Source organism: Lissotriton helveticus, chromosome 11 (assembly GCF_964261635.1).
Source record: "Lissotriton helveticus chromosome 11, aLisHel1.1, whole genome shotgun sequence".
NCBI lineage: Eukaryota > Metazoa > Chordata > Amphibia > Caudata > Salamandridae > Lissotriton > Lissotriton helveticus.
Window position 1 is genome coordinate 360,697,140 of NC_136072.1, and position 20,421 is coordinate 360,717,560.

Here is a 20,421-nt window from a genome sequence, read left to right on the forward strand (position 1 = left end):
TGAATGAATATGCTATTTTGAACTTAAGAGGATAATGAAATCGTTTGATTATAAAATTCTTTCATATGATTAATTTACAGGCGTGTTTCCTGATGAAGGTGCTTAAAGCACCGAAATGCATTGAAATAATTAACATGTACGCCGTATACGAAATGATTTTGAACCTAAAGTGAAAATATTGGTGCAAATGATGAAAGGATCACCAACTAAACTACAGAATGAATGACATCGCTTATTATTGCTGGGACTCAGCGTTTAAAGCTTGTGCCTAGGGTGACACGCCTGTGAGTGAACAGGGGTGCAACCAGTAGAGTTTCGTACACACCTTGGAGGGAGGTGATACCCCAGAGCACGGCCAAAGCATCACACAAAGCATTAAGGAGCGGTGCACGACCCGTTAACTTGAAGTGAATTGCATGTAATTATGGCCTCATTTCTTGGAACATAGCAGGCCTTAATACTAAACTACATTCTTCAGACTGGCGGTCTTTTATTGAAATTAATGATATTGTGGTCCTACAAGAGACGTGGTTATTGGACCCGGTATTCAACTCTGGATATATTAACTTCTATAAACCCGCCATTGCTGCCCGTAGGGGGAGACCAATGGGGGGTCTCATCACTTGGGTAAGGCAGTCCGACAGGTATTCAGTTCAGCAGCTGGATACAGAGGGAGAAGATATACTGATAATTAAGATAAAAAGATGCGGTGTTAAGGACCTTATAATTATCAACATATATGCAAGAGGGTTACCCGGTGGGAAAGCCTCAGGTACCATTGCCCTCCTAGATCATTAACTTCATATGTATAAAGAAGTGAATGATATAGTGGCGGTCGGTGATTTTAATTGTACGTTTGAGCCCCTGGATTCAAATGATGTTGACTTAGGTCAGGAAGAAGATAAACTATGGGATATACCCCAATTACCTGTGGCACCGATTAGGAAGTGGTCGGAGGCGGCTATACAACTTAAAATTGTGTGTTTGGAGCATGGAATAAGGGCAGCCAATGGGAGGACTAAGTCTGATAAGCATGGATCACCAACCTATAGTAATGGGTCAAGAAATAGCCGTATCGACTATATTTTAGTCAATGAGGAATTCTGGCCAAAACTAATAGATATGATGATAGAGGGAAGGGCTGAGAGTGACCATAATCCCCTGGTTCTGAAAACGGTATGGGTGGATAAAAATGTAGACGATGTGCCAACCTCGGGAGTAGGAACCCATCTAAGTAATGATACTAGAAGAGTCAAATGGTCTAAAATAATATTAAAAGAAGACCAGTTGGTGGCTATTAATACTCTGGTGTCCAAAGCAACGGTAGATCTTTTAAGCTTTCATGACAAGCCAGGATTTGAGTCAACTGTTGCACTGGTACATAACGAAGTTTTTAAGAATTTGAAAGGATATTTTATCACTAAAACATTAACTAGGAATGAATCCGCAAAAGCTTCCAATGATTCTTGGTACGGGAACACATGTAAACTGGCTTATAAAGCTCTAGCCTTGGCAATTAGATCTAAGCACAGGGATAGTATCCATCAAGCTCGTGTGGCGTATAAGCTGGCACAATATAAAGCAAAGAAGGAGTGGGATGAGGCCTATTGGCAGGAGCTGTATGGTGCTAGCCTAGAAAGGAACATGGTTGGATTTTGGTATTTGTTGAAGTGGGGCAAGGGTAGCACCAGCCAACCACCGACTAACCATGTAGCACCCGAGCTATGGGTCTCTCATTTTAATCAATTTGCTGTTGATCCGGGAGAACTTGATCTACCTCAGGGGCTCTTGGAAAAACAAATTGATCTCCCTTTATTGAGCTTTACCACACAGGAGGTAGAAGCTGCTTTAAATAGTGTGCGGAGTGAGCCTCTGGGCTTGATTGTGTCCCTGCAGACTTGTTTTTATATAATAAGGCTCTTTGGATACCATATATACAACTTCTTGTAAATGCAATTGCGAAAGGTACCCCAATCCCGGAATCCTGGAATGGTGCGGAGATTTTACCCATTTTTAAAAAGGGGGATATATCAGATCCAGGAAACTATAGGCCCATTAGCCTGATTGATTGCTTGCAAAAGGTGACGGCCAGGCTTGTGCTAACCCGTATTTTAAACTGGATTGATGACTATAATATTTTATCCCTGTTACAAGCGGGTTTCCGCTCCCACCAAAGTACAATAGACCAGGTTTTTAGATTTGTTTTAATTTATTGGCGTGTTGTTATCCTCAACGGCGGAAGAATCTACGCTGCATTTGTAGACTTAAAGTCTGCTTTTGACTTGGTTCCTAGAGCCAGGCTGTGGGATGTTTTAGCCGAACAGGGTTTGCCCCGAGACTTGTTGTCTTTTTTGATTAAACTCATTCAAGGTAACTATGCTCAAGTTCGCTGGGGTTTGCATGGCCAAGTGACCAATAGATTTAAGGTCGATAAAGGGGTCAGGCAGGGGTGTTTATTGGTGCCTACTTTATTTTCACTCTATATTAACAAGGTGACGAAATACTATGCCGACCGTCCTACTGACGCCCCGACTTTAAATGGTAGTAAAATACCCTTGTTAATGTTTGCCGATGATACTCTGTTATTATCAAAAACTCAGCAAGGTCTCCAGACGGCAATTACAAGATTTGAGTTATTCTGTAAGGACTACGGTCTTGTCATAAATATAGACAAGACCAAGTTCATGGTTCTCCATAAACAGAAATTAGTAAAGGGGTTAGTCACTATGAATAACATTGTACTGGAGCAGGCTAATGTTTTTACGTATCTAGGTATTACTTTAACTTCAAAACTCAAGTGGAATCCACACCTGGACATGTTATTGCTCAGACATGTCCAACTGTCTGGAGCCCTGGTTAAAGAACATTGCCAATCCCATACTAAACCGATTGCCCCTATACTGAAAATTTACAATGCAAAAATTTCAGCTTCAGTATTGTATGGTGAGTTACAACGGGGTAAACCCTAAGAACTCTCTGACCTGGGTCAGTCAATCAGGTACATATGAAAGTGGTCGGAGTCTAATGTTTTCCAGAGTAACAAATATCACAAAAATCACAATTCTTTAGGAGGCAACTTAACTCGTATATGATCCATGAATGTCACTTAAAACAAAGGTAGTTCATATATCCAGTGCATATTTTTTATTTTAGCACATCTTAAAAGGAGTACTCAGTGTTAATTGATCAAATTCAAATTCGAAAAATTGGAATTGAAAACATCGCAATTACTTCATTGGCAACAGAATTCAATTGAGAAAAAACACATTGAAATAAAGCAAATACATTTAAATGTCACAACGCGCTCACGGTGCACAGAAAGGGAAGTATTTAGAGGGGATGGGTGTGTTGGGGTAGAAGTGGGGACCGGGTAAAGGTGGTGTGACTATGTTATAATCACAGTGAGAGTCAAAATGCAGCCTTTACAGTCTATGTATAGATCGGTAGGTTCCAAAAGGCTCTTAAGCACAAGATGTGTGATAATCCATTATTTATTCCTATGCTTAGAGAAGTACAGTAGGTTGATTGTCAACGTTTCGACCCCTGAAGAGAAGGGTTGTTCATAACCTCAGGCTGGGGTCTTCATCAGGACACGGAGAAAAAAGCTGGAGCGCTTTGTGTAGGGCCCGTTGTGGGCCTTGAGGTTGGGACCGTCGCCGGCAGCCGTATGAGGAAGGTGATACATGCGTGTCCTGCGGAAGAATAGAAAATAACGGATCTCACCGCGGACCGGCACATCCAGCTGGCCACAGACCTCAACTATATCAAGTTGGAAAGCGATGACTTCCCAGCCACATTATACAGCATAGGAACCCTGGAAGGTCCCAACCTCAAGGCCCACAACGGGCCCTACACAAAGCGCTCCAGCTTTTTTCTCCGTGTCCTGATGAAGACCCCAGCCTGAGGTTATGAACAACCCTTCTCTTCAGGGGTCGAAACGTTGACAATCAACCTACTGTACTTCTCTAAGCATAGGAATAAATAATGGATTATCACAGATCTTGTGCTTAAGAGCCTTTTGGAACCTACCGATCTATACATAGACTGTAAAGGCTGCATTTTGACTCTCACTGTGATTATAACATAGTCACACCACCTTTACCCGGTCCCCACTTCTACCCCAACACACCCATCCCCTCTAAATACTTCCCTTTCTGTGCACCGTGAGCGCGTTGTTACATTTAAATGTATTTGCTTTATTTCAATGTGTTTTTTCTCAATTGAATTCTGTTGCCAATGAAGTAATTGCGATGTTTTCAATTCCAATTTTTCGAATTTGAATTTGATCAATTAACACTGAGTACTCCTTTTAAGATGTGCTAAAATAGAAATATGCACTGGATATATGAACTACCTTTGTTTTAAGTGACATTCATGGATCATATACGAGTTAAGTTGCCTCCTAAAGAATTGTGATTTTTGTGATATTTGTTACTCTGGAAAACATTAGACTCCGACCACTTTCATATGTACCTCAGTATTGTATGGGGCAGAATTATGGGGCTTTAGTAACCTAACTGCACTATCGACCCTGCAAAATAAATTTATGAGGTGTATTACGGGCTCACCATAATCTACTCCACTTCTACCTCTCTTTAATGATTTAGGATGTCAGTATCTGGAGGATGTGGCCCGCTTTAGACCCTTGGCCTGCTGGCGAAGGCTTTGGGTTACCCCAGAACTTACCGATTATGCTTATGCCCTTCTGGAGGTCAGGGATACTCCTGGTGCAGGTAAAATTCTGTGGCTAAAGCAGATCAAGCAAATACTGGGCGACTTGGGTTTGAACTTGTTGTGGCAAAATCCAACTAACGCTACATTCCCTTCCCGTAAAGAGCTTAAAGTGCAATATTTGAACATGGTTACGATAAAACGATTTTCGTCGATGACTAGTACTTCCCTGTCTAGGGTATACTTAGAGTCTAAACATGTACCCATCTATGAAAAATACTGGGACCTTATAACAGTCCCATGTGATAGGAAACGGTTCCATCAATTTAGGATAGGTACTCTTCCAATCAATTCATATACAGGCAAATGGGGTGCAGGCTCAAGTATGAACTGTCCGTTTTGTCCAACTGAATTGGAATCTATTGGCCATGTTCTATTTATTTGCCCGCTTACCGGAATGTGAGGCATAAACGGTTAAAGCCGATTTGTCAGTCCATGGGGATTACCTCAGGCATTGAGGTCATACGGATTTTAAAAACTGATGAGAATGAGTCAAGTATAATTGCTATCTCTAAATTTTTACACATCATGGGGATTATTCGCGCTTATGGACTGCTTGACCAACGAATGTAAAGTTGTGATGGTAAATCGGTTTTATTGATACCTGGTATTTATATGGTGATTTTTTTTTAATGGATATTATTGTATAATGAATTTTATACTAATTTATTGTAAATTTGCACAACCGGATTATGTACTTTGGATCAACCTATAGGGTGTGGTCTTAAGAAAAACTCCAAATGTCTTATGGTTATTATTTTAAACTGTAAATGTCTTTTATGATTAAGTGATCGAATAAAGACTATTATGACCTGACCTGAGTGTCAAGATGCACTGAAAGAAGATGTAACTATACGGTTTAAAATGTTATCATGAATGGGTGGTCCGTGTTGAGAAGGTTGTCAGATGAGCTTAAACGTTGGACCACCGTGCTGAAGGAAATCGGTATAGAGGGTGATTTGATCATGAGAGGTATAGGATGGTTGTACTTTCTGGTGTTAGGAAGTGTCTGTTACAGCTAGCTCTTGCTGGACATTCTAGGTTTACTTCTAGTAAGAAAAAAAGTAAGTTATTTTATTGGTGGCCATCTATGGATCCCTATGTAAATACTGTGGTGGGGGCTTGTAATGCCCATCAAACTGCAGATAGGCATTTGATGGGGAAGAAATCTCCATTAAGTCCTGTTGAGTTTCCAACATGTCCATGGGAAACATTGGCAGATGATTTGTTTGGGTCATCCTAATGGAAGTAATTACCTGATTTTTCTGTAGACTACCTTTCAAAATTGATATGGTAAAGATTTGGACAGAAAGCTGATGACCTAGTTTTTGTGGAGTTTCTTATTTTTGTGAGCAACAGGCACGCATCAAACCAAGGTCAATGGGAGTCTCACAGAGTGACTTTCATTGACCCTGGTTTGATTTGTGCCTGTTGTGGGCAATAGGCCAGTCACACAATTGGGGTAGCATTTTTATTGGAACAAGTGGAGGAACAGTGGATGTGTGTCCTTGAGGTTACTAGAAGTGTACATCACAGGAATCAAGGAGAACATTGATTTTATTAAAACTTTGGGATCTACAAGGCATTGTTTGTAGGAAAATGTAATGGGATCCACACAAGGCACACCATCTTGGACTGTATCAGTAATTTTGTTTTCAGAAGTGCTTGGCTTTAGGAGGTTTCCCCAAGTGGCAGCTGACCCAAGCCTGAAAATGCAGCCATTCAGTATAGAAGTGGGACCATATTGGGGCTTAGCCCAACTCTGCTATCCATGTTGGGGCTTAGCCCAACTCGGCTATCCATGTATTTAAAAAAATAAATAAAATAAAATTGTCCCTTCTTGCCATAAAACGTGGATGCTTTAGTCCCTAGGTTTGCAATAGTAATGTTGGGGTCATATTGTAGTTGGAAGCTAGGGCTGATGTGTAGGCAGGTGAGCAGGCCACCCTCACATCTTGAAGCAATAAAAAACACCCTTTTGTCTAGTGGGCTTTCTGCACTCTCCCCCTCCTCCCCAGTGGGGCAGATTGGAGTTAGACATCTTATCTGGAACCACGAGGGGGGTAGAAAGACTGTTTCGGTTTGTTTCACATGAGAGGCTATGCCTGATGATTGGGAGGGCCACCCCCACCCTTTTTGTCACAAAATATCCCTGGTGCCTATAGGGCTTTCTGCCCCAGGGGCGTGCAGAAAGAGTTTTAGGCCTGGGGTAGGTGGGGGAGCATTAACCCACTGCTAGGGAGAGCTCACACCTCCAAATACATTGCCTGGACTGGTGTTTTAGTATCCTTTCTGTCCACTGGGGAGGGGTAGGGCAGATTAGAGGAAACACCGTTCTACTACAGATGGGGAGGGGTGTTATTTGTGTGGGTGGGCTCTAGGCCCTATGCCTGTGTCCCCCCCACTCCACAATTTTACTACAGAAAAAAATCAACCCCTGATGTCTTGTGTGCTCTCTGTCATCCCCTCCATCTCTTCCCCCTTGGGGAGGAGAATGGAGGTAACAATCTTCAATCTTGGGGGGGGGGTTAGAAAGACTTTGGGGCCTGAAGGGAGAGCGCTAACCCATTGCAAGGGGGCAACTCTTACCCCCCCCCCCAACAAGTAAAATAGTGCCTGGTGTCTAGTGGGTTGATCCTTGCTTAGGGATCATCCTCCTGAGGCTAGGGAAAGATACCATTGGAAGTGGATATTTTCCCCTTTATAGTGTAATCTCTGCCGTTTTCATCGGTGCTCGGGAATGCTGAGATATACCCCTAAACACATGTAGGAAAAGTGAATTGAGCTTATTGGCTTATTTCTCTTTCTCTGAAATGACATCAGTGCGCCATGCTTGCTTAATTCAATGAAAGTTAAATCCCTCTGATGCTCGCGCAAAGGGATTTCCTGCCTCTGGTGCCAAGAAGTGCTGGAGCCGTCCTCCGCACCTGAGCACAGGTGCTGATGTAGTCTCCTGCACGTCCTTAGCCCCCAAGGGGTTAGAAATGTGAAACGTTATGGTGCAATTCCCGCTTTTTGTACACAGTCATGATTGTCTCACAGCAGCCCAAATTTTGTACATCACTATTGTTCCTTTGCTAGGTTTGTGCTACATAAGTATCAATGCAGTCGCCTGATAATGTATTACTTCATTTCTAATTTGGAACAGTTATCGCTCAACGCTCATAGTGAAGTACGGCTGTGCTTGCAAGTAAATACGTGTGAATTATTTGCAGGACCGTAGCAGAGGAGGGGAATGAGGGATTAAATATATTTTGCGAAGAAGGAAGTGTATTATTTCTTTTACAAACACATCAACACACATTGGGCGTTTATGAAAATAAGAATGAACTGCTGTGAATTATCTAAAATATGTGAAGTCTGGTTTAGTAAAAGATGATTGTAGAGTTAATCAGAGACGAAATGTTTGTGAGCAGAGAAAAGAAACCTAAATCTCCCTATAAGGGCTTCAGGGAGTGGCTAGAGACTCTTGTTTTTTTAAATGGGTGAAGTATGGGAAAGTTCCTGTGTAAAAGCAATTGAATGCTGAGTTAGTGGGTACTTGGTTTTTGAAGTGCATTTTGATCTGTCTTTTGTCCCCTTTTCCTTCAGTTGACAAGAAAGCGGAATCTGAAGAGTCGGGAGATGAAGAAAGCAAGAAGCATCTGACTGAACTATTGACACTGCGCTTACTACAGAGAAGTCAGGATGACCTCAATGGAGAGGTCACTACAGGTATGAAGTCTGACTGTTGAGATGCTGAGGATTTTGGTGGGATTGAATTCAGGGTATGACGTTTTCGGCCTTTTTAATGTAACCGGATAGGCATAGTTGCAGAACATGCAACATTTTAAGATTCCAACGCTTCTTGGATGCCATATGGTTGTAAAAATTGTGAACCAAAGGGGCATGGCTAGTCATCATGACCGTGTGGACACGTTCCACGTGAGCTCTGCTTTTTACACTGCGGATCTGAGCTTTTCCACGTACACCCACCGCTGGAACTTACTGCAGTGTAGAGCGGAGAGCGAAGCGGCACATGACAGAGACCTTATCGCTGCTCCTCGACCATCTGGGAGAGCTGGGCAACCGAGGCACAGCCAGGGTTGGATTGGCATTAAAATCGGCCTGGGCACTCAAAAAACAAAACAAAAAAGAAAGTGGCCCACATTTACATGGTGCCTTTCCACAAAACACTGCTTCGGCGAAGTGTTATAAGAAGTGGTTCTGACAGAGGCATGTTTTCTTAACTTTACTTAATTTAAAAAAATGCATAGATTATATCACAATGGTGAAGCACACCAGAAAACAAGTGAGGCCACTTCTGCTCAGGCCCCTGCCCCGCTCAATATGCATACAATAATGGGCCGGCCCAGAGAGAGAAAGGGAGTAACACCTCTGCCCCTTTGGTAAAGGGAGATAATGGTGGCCCATCTGGCACCCACTGGGCCGCTGGCTGCATCCAAACAATACAGACACTGCCCAAGTCGCCCCCCAGGCCCAAAAAAGCAGCCCACGGCTGGAACTCGGATACCGGCCTCTCGACCATTGCCCAAGTGGCCGCCTTACCAATCCGACCCTAGGCACAGCATGTGGAGTGGCGGGGCCGGGCAGAGAAAATTGCGACAGCAGCATGAGCCCTATCCCGACCTGGGTGGAGAGAGCAGCTCTGGTGATGCGAAAGTGGTGAATTAGAATGATAGGAGGTATCGGACTAGTCCTACCTTCTGAAGAAGAAGTATGAGGGCTGCACCGGCACCTCCATCCGGATCACAGCTTCATGGAGGAATACAGAGCTAGTAAATGGCGGTGGGAGTTGCACCTTACTGGGAGACCCTAGTTATGATCGGAACCGTCTAAGCTGAAGGTGCTGTGGCCAGGTCATAGTGCCCGGATTTCAAGATAAACAAAATCTTTTTTTTTTTTTATAGGAAAGTGAAGTCTGCATTATTCGGCGAGCTGTATAATTAAAGCCTGACCAATGGCGTCTTAGTGACCTTGGAGATGTGATGTCTTGGACACTCAGCAGGGGGAAAACGGATAAGTGAGGCCTACTAGACGGAATTGATGGTGGAATTCCCCCTTCTCATTCCTTGGATCTTTAGGACCTACACGTAGAGGTTGGGAAACTCTGGAAGCTGCACAGTCAGTTGTTGCCCTTTGGTGAAGCAGTTCTCCATACTATCTGAGGAAAAGAACTCCCGCTCCATAAGATAGGCACAGGGCTTCTACTTGCTGCGGGAAGACATCACGGTGAGGTGTATGCCCCGCTAGAGGTGACTTCCTTGGTGATCCTGAGGGTGGAGTACTAGGGTTAGACTGGAAGGAACCCGGAGGGCCCTCAGGGGTGTACTTTGCTGTCCTTGATTGGTCCGTGCTGCCTGACATCTGGCTAATACAACCTACCCTGAGGGCATGTCTATGTTAGACACGATTTTTTGATGCCCTGATGCTCCTGGTACACTAACCACGGAGGCACTCTGACCAACCCACAAGCTCCCTTGCCACTCAAAAAAGTGCAGGCCAACAGAGTATTGAGCTATTTCACTCCAGTAGAGGCCAGAACGGAGAGTGCACAACCACCCCTGGAGGAGTGCATGGCACTGACTAGGGACAAGCTCCTTTCCGCGTTACGAGATTTTAAAAAGGAGCTGAAAGAGAACATTAAAAAAGATATTAATGCTTCCTTTGAATCCTTTAAAGCAGGTATTCTCACCTGATCTCCCTCCAATCTGATGTGGACTTTGTGGATACTCGCACTCTTGATATAGAAACAAAAGATCAATAAATGGACCAACGACTGGTTCCGGTGGAGGAGGGGATGACCGCTTTGCAGACACAGCTGCAGTTTACCCTCCTGAAGTACAAAGATTTAGAAACCCGCTCCAGCAACGTTAATAAAAAAGTGTGAGGCCTGGAGGAGGGCAGTGCGGGTCCAGAGCTTGAGGCCATTATATTGGGCCTCTTTTCGAACCTATTGGGAGATGAACCCCAAGAGGTGCGGTTGAGTTGTGTCCACAGAGTGGGCCCTTGAGTTCTTGGAAGAGGCAGACAGCCCAGAGAAGTTCCTTAATAAATTAGGTCCTTCAAGATTTAAGAATTGGTCCCCCAGAGAGCTAGGAAGCATGACACAATCGAATTTCAGGGGCCATCTGCTCTCTATTCCAAGATGTTGCTCAGGCTACTTTGGCTCACCATTTTCAGTTTCGTCCCATTACTCAAGCTTGGAAGGCCACCCAAACCAAATATAGATGGACCTGTCCTTTTGGCATAGCCTTCGAATATAATAATAAACACGGTCACTTCACCAAGATGGCTGAAACAGATTCCCTTCTGGGTCTTGAGGCCGCGGCCTAGCCAAACCAGGCTAGACCTGCAGAACAGGTGGTGTCGAAGCCTCATGAGCAGTGCCCACCAAGAGCCTAGCAAATGTAAAAGAAGGGACGCAAGGCTCAAGGGCAATGAGGGGGAGGGCCCCCACCTCCTTTTTAGGTCGAGCCTAGCGGCAGCTGGCATTCGCTTCTCGCTCTGCAAGACTGCTGTAGTAGAGTATGGGAGAGAAACTGCACCCACTCTCCGCCCATATTTTTCATTGACTTGTGTCATAGTCTCTTGTAAATGCTGCCTTCGGATTCGTTAATTGGCTTGTTAGTCCCTCCTTACTACAGCCTTGTCTTCATTTGTAACGTCCCATGGCTACTGGCCCCTTTACTTTGGTTGTTACATGGGACCTGTTATTTAGTCTGTAAGCACTATTTACTTTATTGAGTTTCTCTGTCTGCAGGCTGGACATGCGCTGCTTCCGCTGAAACCGCTTGTGATTTTTTAAGCAGTACGGCCGCCCCTGTGACACGGGCACCTCCTTTAAATCACTTTAACTCTGCATCATCTTGTAACTGTTTCAACCCCCCAAATAAAATGGATTTGGAAATTATTAGCGAATTAAGCCATGTGAATTCCAGGTAGCACATAATAGTGTTCTAATAGTCTGAAGCTGCCAACAGCACATCTGTGTTATATGTCATCTGTACTAAAGCCACCTGACAGATTGTTTTCAAAAGTCTGTTTTATTAACAACACCACCACCACCAATACCACCATCAATACCACCATCGCCAATATCATCACCACCAATACCATCACCACCAATAACACCACCACCGCCACTACCACTACCACCACCAATACCACCACCAATATCATCACTACTACCATACCACTACCACCTATACCACCACCACTAATACCAATACCACCACCAATGCCACCACCACCAGTACTACCACCACCAGTACTACCACCACCAGTACTACCACCACCAATACCACCACTACCAATACCACCAATACCACCACTACCAATACTACCTCCACCAATTGCCACCAATACCCCTGCCAGTACCAATACCCCCACCACCAATTGCCCCATTACCACCACCAATTCCACCACCATCACCAATTCCACCACCACCAATACTCCCACCACCAATACTATCACCAGTACCACCACCACATACCACCACCACCACCACCACCACCACCAATACTAGTACCACCAATACCACCACCACCACAAATACCACCACCAATGCCACTACCAATACCACCACTACTTCCACCAATTCCACCAAAACCAATCTCACCATCACCATTACCATCACCTCAGTGCTTCCTGCTCACTAGTAATAGCAGGGGCACTGTACAATGCCAGATCTGCAACCAAGACCATCCATCCCTCCCTCCATGCCTGCAATAAAGCAAAGCCTGCCCTGCACCAGGAGGTGAAGCCAGGGCCCTACTACAGCTGGAGTGTTTTTATTAGGCCAAAGATAGCAATGACATTACGATGTGCCACACTGAACATTCAAATCACGGAGAGGACAGGAAATAGCCCCCCCCCTTCCTCCTGAGCCACGACAGTGTAATCACAGAGCGAAAGGTGTTGGAGCGCTTTGTTAGTGTTTATAGCTCGGATCATATGTAACTCTCACTTCACACTTTGTGTCTGTAATTTACAACTCTTACACAATTTATCACTACTTTGAAGTCATTGCCGGCCGGTCTCTTCCTCCAATATTTACAATCTAACAATCAGTCCAGAAGGGCCTTTTTAGGTTTCGCCTGGCGATCCGTTGCGCAGCAGCGTTCGCGGAGGCGAAATCTAATGTTAGAACAGTACGGGGGCTTTGTCCCGCCTGCTTTTCCATTGGCTAGCTCCATAAATGGAGGCTAGCAATTGGAAGACATGGTTGTCCATCAATGTTTCCCCCGTCACGACGCGATTCGGGGGCGTTTGTGTCTTTTGTTAAGTCCCGCCCCCCACACCCTCCCTCTCGCCGTCCCGTTGTCCGTGCCTTCTCGAAGTTCTCCCTCCCGCCCGCCCACTTTCTGTGCCTCCTCCCTCCCTCCCGCCCACTGTCTGTGTTCGATGCTGTCCAATGTCGCTTACAGATCCTACCGCTCTGCCTCTCCCTATCTATATAAAAACACAACAAATATATATTGTTAGGGTGCTTTTGGTCAGAAAGCTATTTTCCTCATCTCCAAGCTGATGATGTTGTACAGAGGTCAAAGGACGAGCGAAGGGTGGTCTGCTGAGGGGCGGGGCCTCGGTGGCTCAGCTGAAGGGGGACGAACGGTGGGGTCAGCGGAGATGATGGAGAAACAGAAACTAAGGAGGCGGCGGAGCAGGCATGAGCGGAGGCTGGAGGAGGAGGGAGGGTGATCAGCTGACGAGGCTGGTGACTGAGAGGAAGAGGAGGGTGACGCGGGAGCTCATCAGAGGCAGAGGCTCCTGCAGAGGAAGGCCCTGCCAAGCTGCTCAGGTACAGACTCGGCTGTCATAGCCGGGGGGGGGTCGGAGACAACTTGGGGCTCTTGGTGGGGGTGACGCAGTGGACAGGCAGGGTAGAGGGGATATCGAGAGAAAGGGAGGGCGGTTGTGATGAAGGCAAGGATGGCTAGGAGTGAATGGAGAGCGGTGTAGGGGGTTCGAGTGATACCGGGGCTGGAGGGAGAGTAACGGGGGCGGAGGCTGATGGTATGGAGAGCTGGAAGCAGATGCAGGCTACAGGGAGAATTAGATCCGGCTGGGGTTAGCCGATGAATGGAGGCGTGATGGGTGCTCTGGGACACGATTTCCATCCTGGTTTATTCTTTTTCGCGGGTGCGGGGGATGGATACATGTCAACTCTGCAGCACCGAGTGCATCACACAGGAACTTTGCTGGTTCCTGGCTCATCGGGGGAGGGGGCCGGAAAATGTTTTAATAGTTTACAATACTGGATACCGATCCAGGACCTTGTCTTCCTCCTGCTGAACACCGACGTTTTATGTTTATTTACTTCAGGTCCGATCTCGGCAGAGGGTTTTATTCTGCGCAGATTGAGCTTCAATGGAAGTGGAAGACACCCCCTTCCTCAGTCCAGCCGTATGGGGCTGGAGGCTGGGGAGGGCTCAGATGCATGACCGCTGGTGCTCGGCGTGGCACGAGGCTCTAAAACGGGAATATTTATCTCGTTGCTTACACAATAAACAAAACATACTGTTTCATCATTTGTGAGGGCCCGACACCGAAATACAACTTTACCGACCACTTCCATAATGTAAACATGCCCAGTAATCTATTAGTCACGAGCTTGAAAGTACAGAATATAACGGCTATTGTGACTTTAAAAAGTATTACAACGACACTCATACTAGCTGCGTACTGTCACTGCTACTGTTTTTTTTTCATTAAGGAGCTGTTCAGAGTCAGCCGGGCAGGAGCGCACCATAAAGGCCAGCAGGGCCGGGGCCTGGTACTGCCAGGGGTGCCCGTCGACACCTCAGCCTTTAAAAGGCACCGAACTATAGCAACAAATATGATGAGACGTTTCTTTGCCAGCGCGGCGCGAGGAGCACAAGGAGGAGAGGTGAAGGGCACCGAAGATCACTGCTGAGATATGGGGAGATGTGTGAGCCATGGGGCGAGTTCGCCGTGTATGGAGGAACACGTAGGGAGCAGCAGGGCTTTAACTGGGACGAAAAACTGGAGGGTCTCTACAAGGGGCGTGGCCAGTGTAATTAAGGGCGTGGCTTAAAAACATATACGATAAAAATCTGCCTTAACATAGTGTGCCACCCGACTTGTATGTTGCTATTTCTGTCATTGCATCCTAGGTGTGTGGGTGTGTGTGGCTCTGGGTGTGTGGGTGTGTGTGCTTCTGGGTGTGTGTGGCTCTGGGTGTGTGTGGCTCTGGGTGTGTGTGGCTCTGGGTGTGTGTGGCTCTGGGTGTGTGTGGCTCTGGGTGTGTGTGGCTATGGGTGTGTGTGGGTGTGTGTGGCTCTGGGTGTGGGTGTGTGTGGCTCTGGGTGTGCGGCTCTGGGTGTGTGTGGCTCTGGGTGTGTGTGGCTCTGGGTGTGTGGGTGTGTGTGTGGCTCTGGTTGTGTGTGTGTGTGTGTGGCTCTGGGTGGGCGTGTGTGGCTCTGGGTGTGTGTGTGTGGCTCTGGGTGTGTGTGTGTGTGGCTCTGGGTGTGTGCGTGGCTCTGGGTGTGTGCGTGGCTCTGGGTGTGTGTGTGCGTGGCTCTGGGTGTGTGTGTGCGTGGCTCTGGGTGTGTGTGTGCGTGGCTCTGGGTGTGTGTGTGCGTGGCTCTGGGTGTGTGTGTGTGGCTCTGGGTGTGTGTGTGGCTCTGGGTGTGTGTGGCTCTGGGTGTGTGTGTGTGTGTGTGGCTCTGGGTGTGTGTGTGTGTGTGTGTGTGGCTCTGTGTGTGTGTGTGTGTGTGTGGCTCTGTGTGTGTGTGTGGCTCTGGGTGGGTGTGTGGCTCTGGGTGGGTGTGTGTGTGTGGCTCTGGGTGTGTGTGTGTGTGGCTCTGGGTGTGTGTGTGTGTGTGGCTCTGGGTGTGTGGCTCTGGGTGTGTGTCGCTGGCTCTGGGTGTGTGTGTGTGGTAGTAATTGCTCTCTGCTGAGCTCGTCTAGTAGAGTACAATAGGTCTTACATTTGCGAGAGATTACGCTGTTGGCAATGTAAATGACAATGCCATTTATTTGTCTGTTTTCAAATCCAACACATAAATAAAAATGTTGTCATTTACAATGCCAATAGCTCTAACTTTTGCAAAGGCGAAACCGTTGCATTGTAAATGCTTGTTTGCAATGCAATAGGTCTCGCATTTGCAAGAGATTAAGCTATTAGTTTTGTACATGACAATGCATTTGATTTATGATTTAAAATCCAAAACATAAATAAAAGGCATTGTCATTTACAATGCCAATAGCTCAAACTTGCGTGGATGCAAGACCTATTGCATTATTATTATTAATTAAAACTTCTTAAGTGCATCCCGGCGCTAGCAGCAGAAAGAACAGGCGCAGAGAAGTGGGTACTAGTTGAAGTTCTGGAATAGCCAGGTTTTGGGACACTTCCGAAAAGTGAAGTGGGATGTCTCTGAGCGCAGATGCAGGGGAAGGGTGTGTGTAACCTTGAGGGTATACAAGGAGGGAAGGAGCCACTGTTAAGGTCTTAGTAAAGAGGTGTATTGGGGTTCTTATGCAAGACAGCACATTAAAGTCAAAATACAGTTCCTTTGTACTCGGGATAACTTCCTGCTTTGTCTTCGGGTGGAGTCTCCACAGCTCGGGTTTTGCGGCTTGCCCAGTATATACAGGAAAACAAAAGAAAGGTGGCAATTACTTCACTGCCTGGCTTTACGTAATTGAAGGGGAAGGGAGTGAGGATAACAATTGTGGGAAGTCAAGAGACGGAACCACCATCACCAACAACGACCTCACATAGATGGAACCCGAAGTGCGGTGAAGTGCGCAAAGCAACTGGTGTGTCCTAGTCCCTCCCACTCCCTCCGTTACCCAGTTGCCCCTTTCTTAAAATCCAGAAGGTTACGGAAACGACCCCGTACCTTACTGAGCCACGCGCCTTCCTGCGCGTGGCTGGGCGGTGAGTGGGACCGTTGGCCTCCTGGCTTCTCCCTCGGAGGGAACTCTGTACCTCTGGCTCAGAGGTTCCGATGTCGGCATGCTTCGTCCCGGGTTCTCTGCTTCTCCCGTCCGACTCTGCGTCCACCGTTGTTCGTCCTTCACGTCTGCTTCTTCTCTGGGGTTCGGTGTCTCCTCGGCACAGCAGCAGTACTGCGTCTTCCGGGTCCTCCTTTTCTTCAATGCCTTCTCCTGGTGATAGGCTGATCTCCGCTGTCGTCAGAGGGGCGGACTCATGGTCAAGGGAATCCAGACTTCCCTTAAAGGGCCTGGACCAATACTGCGGGGAAGACGGAAACTCAGTCACGGGCAGCGATCCTGTTGCTTTCGTGACCCGGTGACAGTGTGCTACAGCTTAGCTGTATTGTATGAGAAGGAACGACCCCTGCTTCTCATCCTTTGGATTTTTGGGATGAGGGTCTTGAGGGCAATACATAAGGCTTTAAATGTAATCCTCTCCTCTATGGGCAGCCAGTGTAGGGTCTTTAAACTAGGCATGGCTGACTGCGTTCTGGGCAAACCCGTCAGTAGTCGGACGGCACAGTTCTGTGCCACCTGAAGCTTCCTTAAGGTGGATTTAGGTGATCCTAGTTACAGTGAGTTGCCGTAGTCCAGGCAATTGCCAATACTTGTTGTTTTTTTCTTTCTCCTCCATTCCATTTTCTCGAATCTTGAGTCAATCAAAGTGGGGTAGATAAAGTAGTGATGACTCGGCATTGCATATGTAATACTAGTAGCTCCTAACCGATCCAACCTTAACTGGTTCTGCAGCAAATATGCTTTAGAAACTCACCCAGAATGGAACAAAAAGTCTTTCAGTTTACATGTAGCTTTAGCAACTTGTGCATATACACAGGAAGTATTTCTGATGCACGAAAGAAAAGGTGAAAGTCCAAATGTGTACCACACACTGTTGTATTTGCTTCTTAAATTTTATTCATACTACTTTATAAAAGGAGTTTGATGGAACCCTAATGTAGTTCGAACAGAGGCATGAAGCCAAAGGGGGCTTAAAGGGTGCGGGTGGGCTAAACTACACCAAGTCCTGAGAAAGTGGGGTCCCTAAAGGGACAAAAGAAACAGCAAGCAGGAAATGGAATGCCCGCCTACCAAGGGGGAGAGGAAAGGGGTGAGGGGAAGACAGCGCCAAAATTGAAAGAAAGGGCTAAAATCCCCATTGGCTTGTTGGAGGTCCGAGCACGACATCAAGAAAGAAATAGTGCAGAGAAGAGCGAGAAATGGGGTGTGTGTCACCATATGTCTGAGAGACAGTGCAAATAAGGTTGCAGCTCAACTACACTCCGAATAATCCTCCAATGAGTCCCTAGATTGCAGCTATCCATGCTAATGACAGATGTTGTCCATGAATCCCTATATCCCTTTATCGAGTGTATTGGCACTTCCTATCCGCAAATTGATTGGTACTACCCATCAGTAAAATGAAACACTATCTCTGGATACAATTTGTTAAGGTTTCATAAAGAGCAGTCATAATTTTAATAAACCGTGAGAACCAAGATGCTTGTAGTGTTTTGCTTAGTCTATGGGTCAGGGCGAGAGGCTCAGTGCTGAATATCATGTTATGATAAATACGTGTAACTATGGTAAGGTTTAAAAAACGAAACTATGGCTGAATCTTAATTTGTCAGACATTACAGGTTATAGATTTTTGGAATTCTGGCAAATGTGTTATTCTTGTAACCCGCATGTCCAAATTTCTATTTTATTTATATGCCTTGTTATACAGCAAATAAAAATAAATGTAAAACAAAAAACAGCGAGACGTTGTCCAAAGAAAGCATTTACTCTGGTAAGAGAATCTTGAAGAAGAGATTCTGTACTCATAAATGTGTGAGTGCAGTGTGCTACTGTGCCGTAGGAGACTGTATTACAGAAACTATGATATTATGAGTACCTGTGATAGGAGAGTAGTATTACAGGCATACTGGATGATGTGTTCATAAGCGCAACAGCGCTGGGATGCCTGAGGGTAGCCATGCGCTTAACAAGAATTAATTAATAATAATAATAATGTACTGCACAAGTCAAGTATATAACCCAAGTCTCCAGAGACAAAAGTCAGTGAAATATCTCCTTACATTCTCCTATCAATAGACCACTGATAGATCACTATTGATAACCTGTAACTTAGCTTGAAAGCTCATTGGCATAAAACGTATTTTGCCGATTTCTCGTTTAGCAAATAACTCGTATGTTGAGGTAAAACATGTATATGACCGCCCCTCTTAAAGCACACTTACACACCTTTATCTAATTTTGATTACTGTGCCCTTCATCAGAGCTGTAAACATTTTACATTGTCAATTCAGTTACTATAAAGTCCAATTTAAACAAGGAGCAGCGTGCAATAGCACGGCCTACTTTGAGCAAGTACACACAGACGTGTTTCTTCATAATTTGCGAAATAGTCTTCAAATTATATTGTATCGAAGCCTGCGTATGAAGGGGTCAGACATTAGATGGCCTGGGTATACCCTACCCCACATTTCTTCAAACTGTGGGGCGCGTCTCCTGGGGGGCGTGGATGGGTTCCCAGTGGGGCGCAAAGGCATCTGCAAGGACATGTATTTTGAAAGAAGGGGACCCCTATATAATATAGTTCTACTTGCTATACATAGGGAAAGAACAGGACATTTGGAAGAGGTCTATAGCCAAGTAGCAGAGATTCTTTTTTTGATTTCAATATTCTAGTGTTTAGAAATATCAACAAGTGTTGTCCAACTGTAGTAAACCACTTCAAAAAGATAACTTGTTTGATATTAGATTTTATTAATGATTTATATTTTACATATAAGTGTTTATATATCTTTTTTGATTTTTTGTATATTTCTCTTTTTTTTGTCAAATTAGTAATTAATAAAAAACAATACAGTGTATACAGTGACTGATATTATACATAAAACTCGTGTATTTACATATTCATTTAAATTCAAGAAAGGTTTAAAAAAACATGAACACAAAAAATAGAAGACATGATCAATAAACTTAAAAACTCAACAATTGAGTTGAAGGCAATACGGTAGATAACACTACGCGCGTTTCGGCTCTTGGGCCTTCTTCAGGTGACCGTCTATTGCTCTATAGGGTATGGAAAGAGAACATACATCACTCTTCTTTTATAACAAATTTATATACAAATTTATATACAGGAGGACAAGAGAAACAAAGCATATGTTAATAAACTTATTTAGCTAATTTATATACAGTGTTTTAAACTATATACAGTAAATGTATATGTACAGTGAGACAACCTTGTAAACAATTCAGGCAGCACATATATATCTACAACAGTGAGGATAGATAGAATGTCTATTATATGATGAGACATCTCATGAGTTTAAGACTTAGCAAAGAGAAATGATATTAGACGGGCATTGAATAGCTGTGTCCCTGCCTAAACTACCAAGATAAGGAGACTGGTATTTAACCCGTCCTCTAAATGATTATTGACTTCTCATATTATTACTCGGCTAATTGGTGGGGTGATCGATAGAGTCACTAGTACTGAGTAAAGATCATAAGGCTGAATATAGTTTAATGAAGTGTACTTACAGCAGGACAGATTGATAGACCCAGACTAGATGTATGGCAGCAGTGGATTCAGACAGCTGCAGAGTAGAGGAGTTGCTCACGTATAAAGATTTCCGAATATCTGAGAGTAAAGAATGTATGTATGTCATATTTAAATACTACTAAGTGGTAGTGCGATTATGAACCTAA

At 45.1% G+C, this 20,421-nt stretch overlaps 1 protein-coding gene across 1 annotated transcript in view; it reads left to right on the top strand.

Moving 5' to 3' along the window:
* Positions 1-20,421, top strand: part of PPP1R7 (protein phosphatase 1 regulatory subunit 7) — a 554,877-nt gene that overhangs the window by 93,743 nt on the left and 440,713 nt on the right. The window contains exon 2 of the mRNA XM_078665787.1: positions 8,323-8,445. Within this exon, the coding sequence (XP_078521913.1) occupies positions 8,323-8,445 (123 nt within the window). The remainder of the gene's footprint in view (positions 1-8,322; positions 8,446-20,421) is intronic.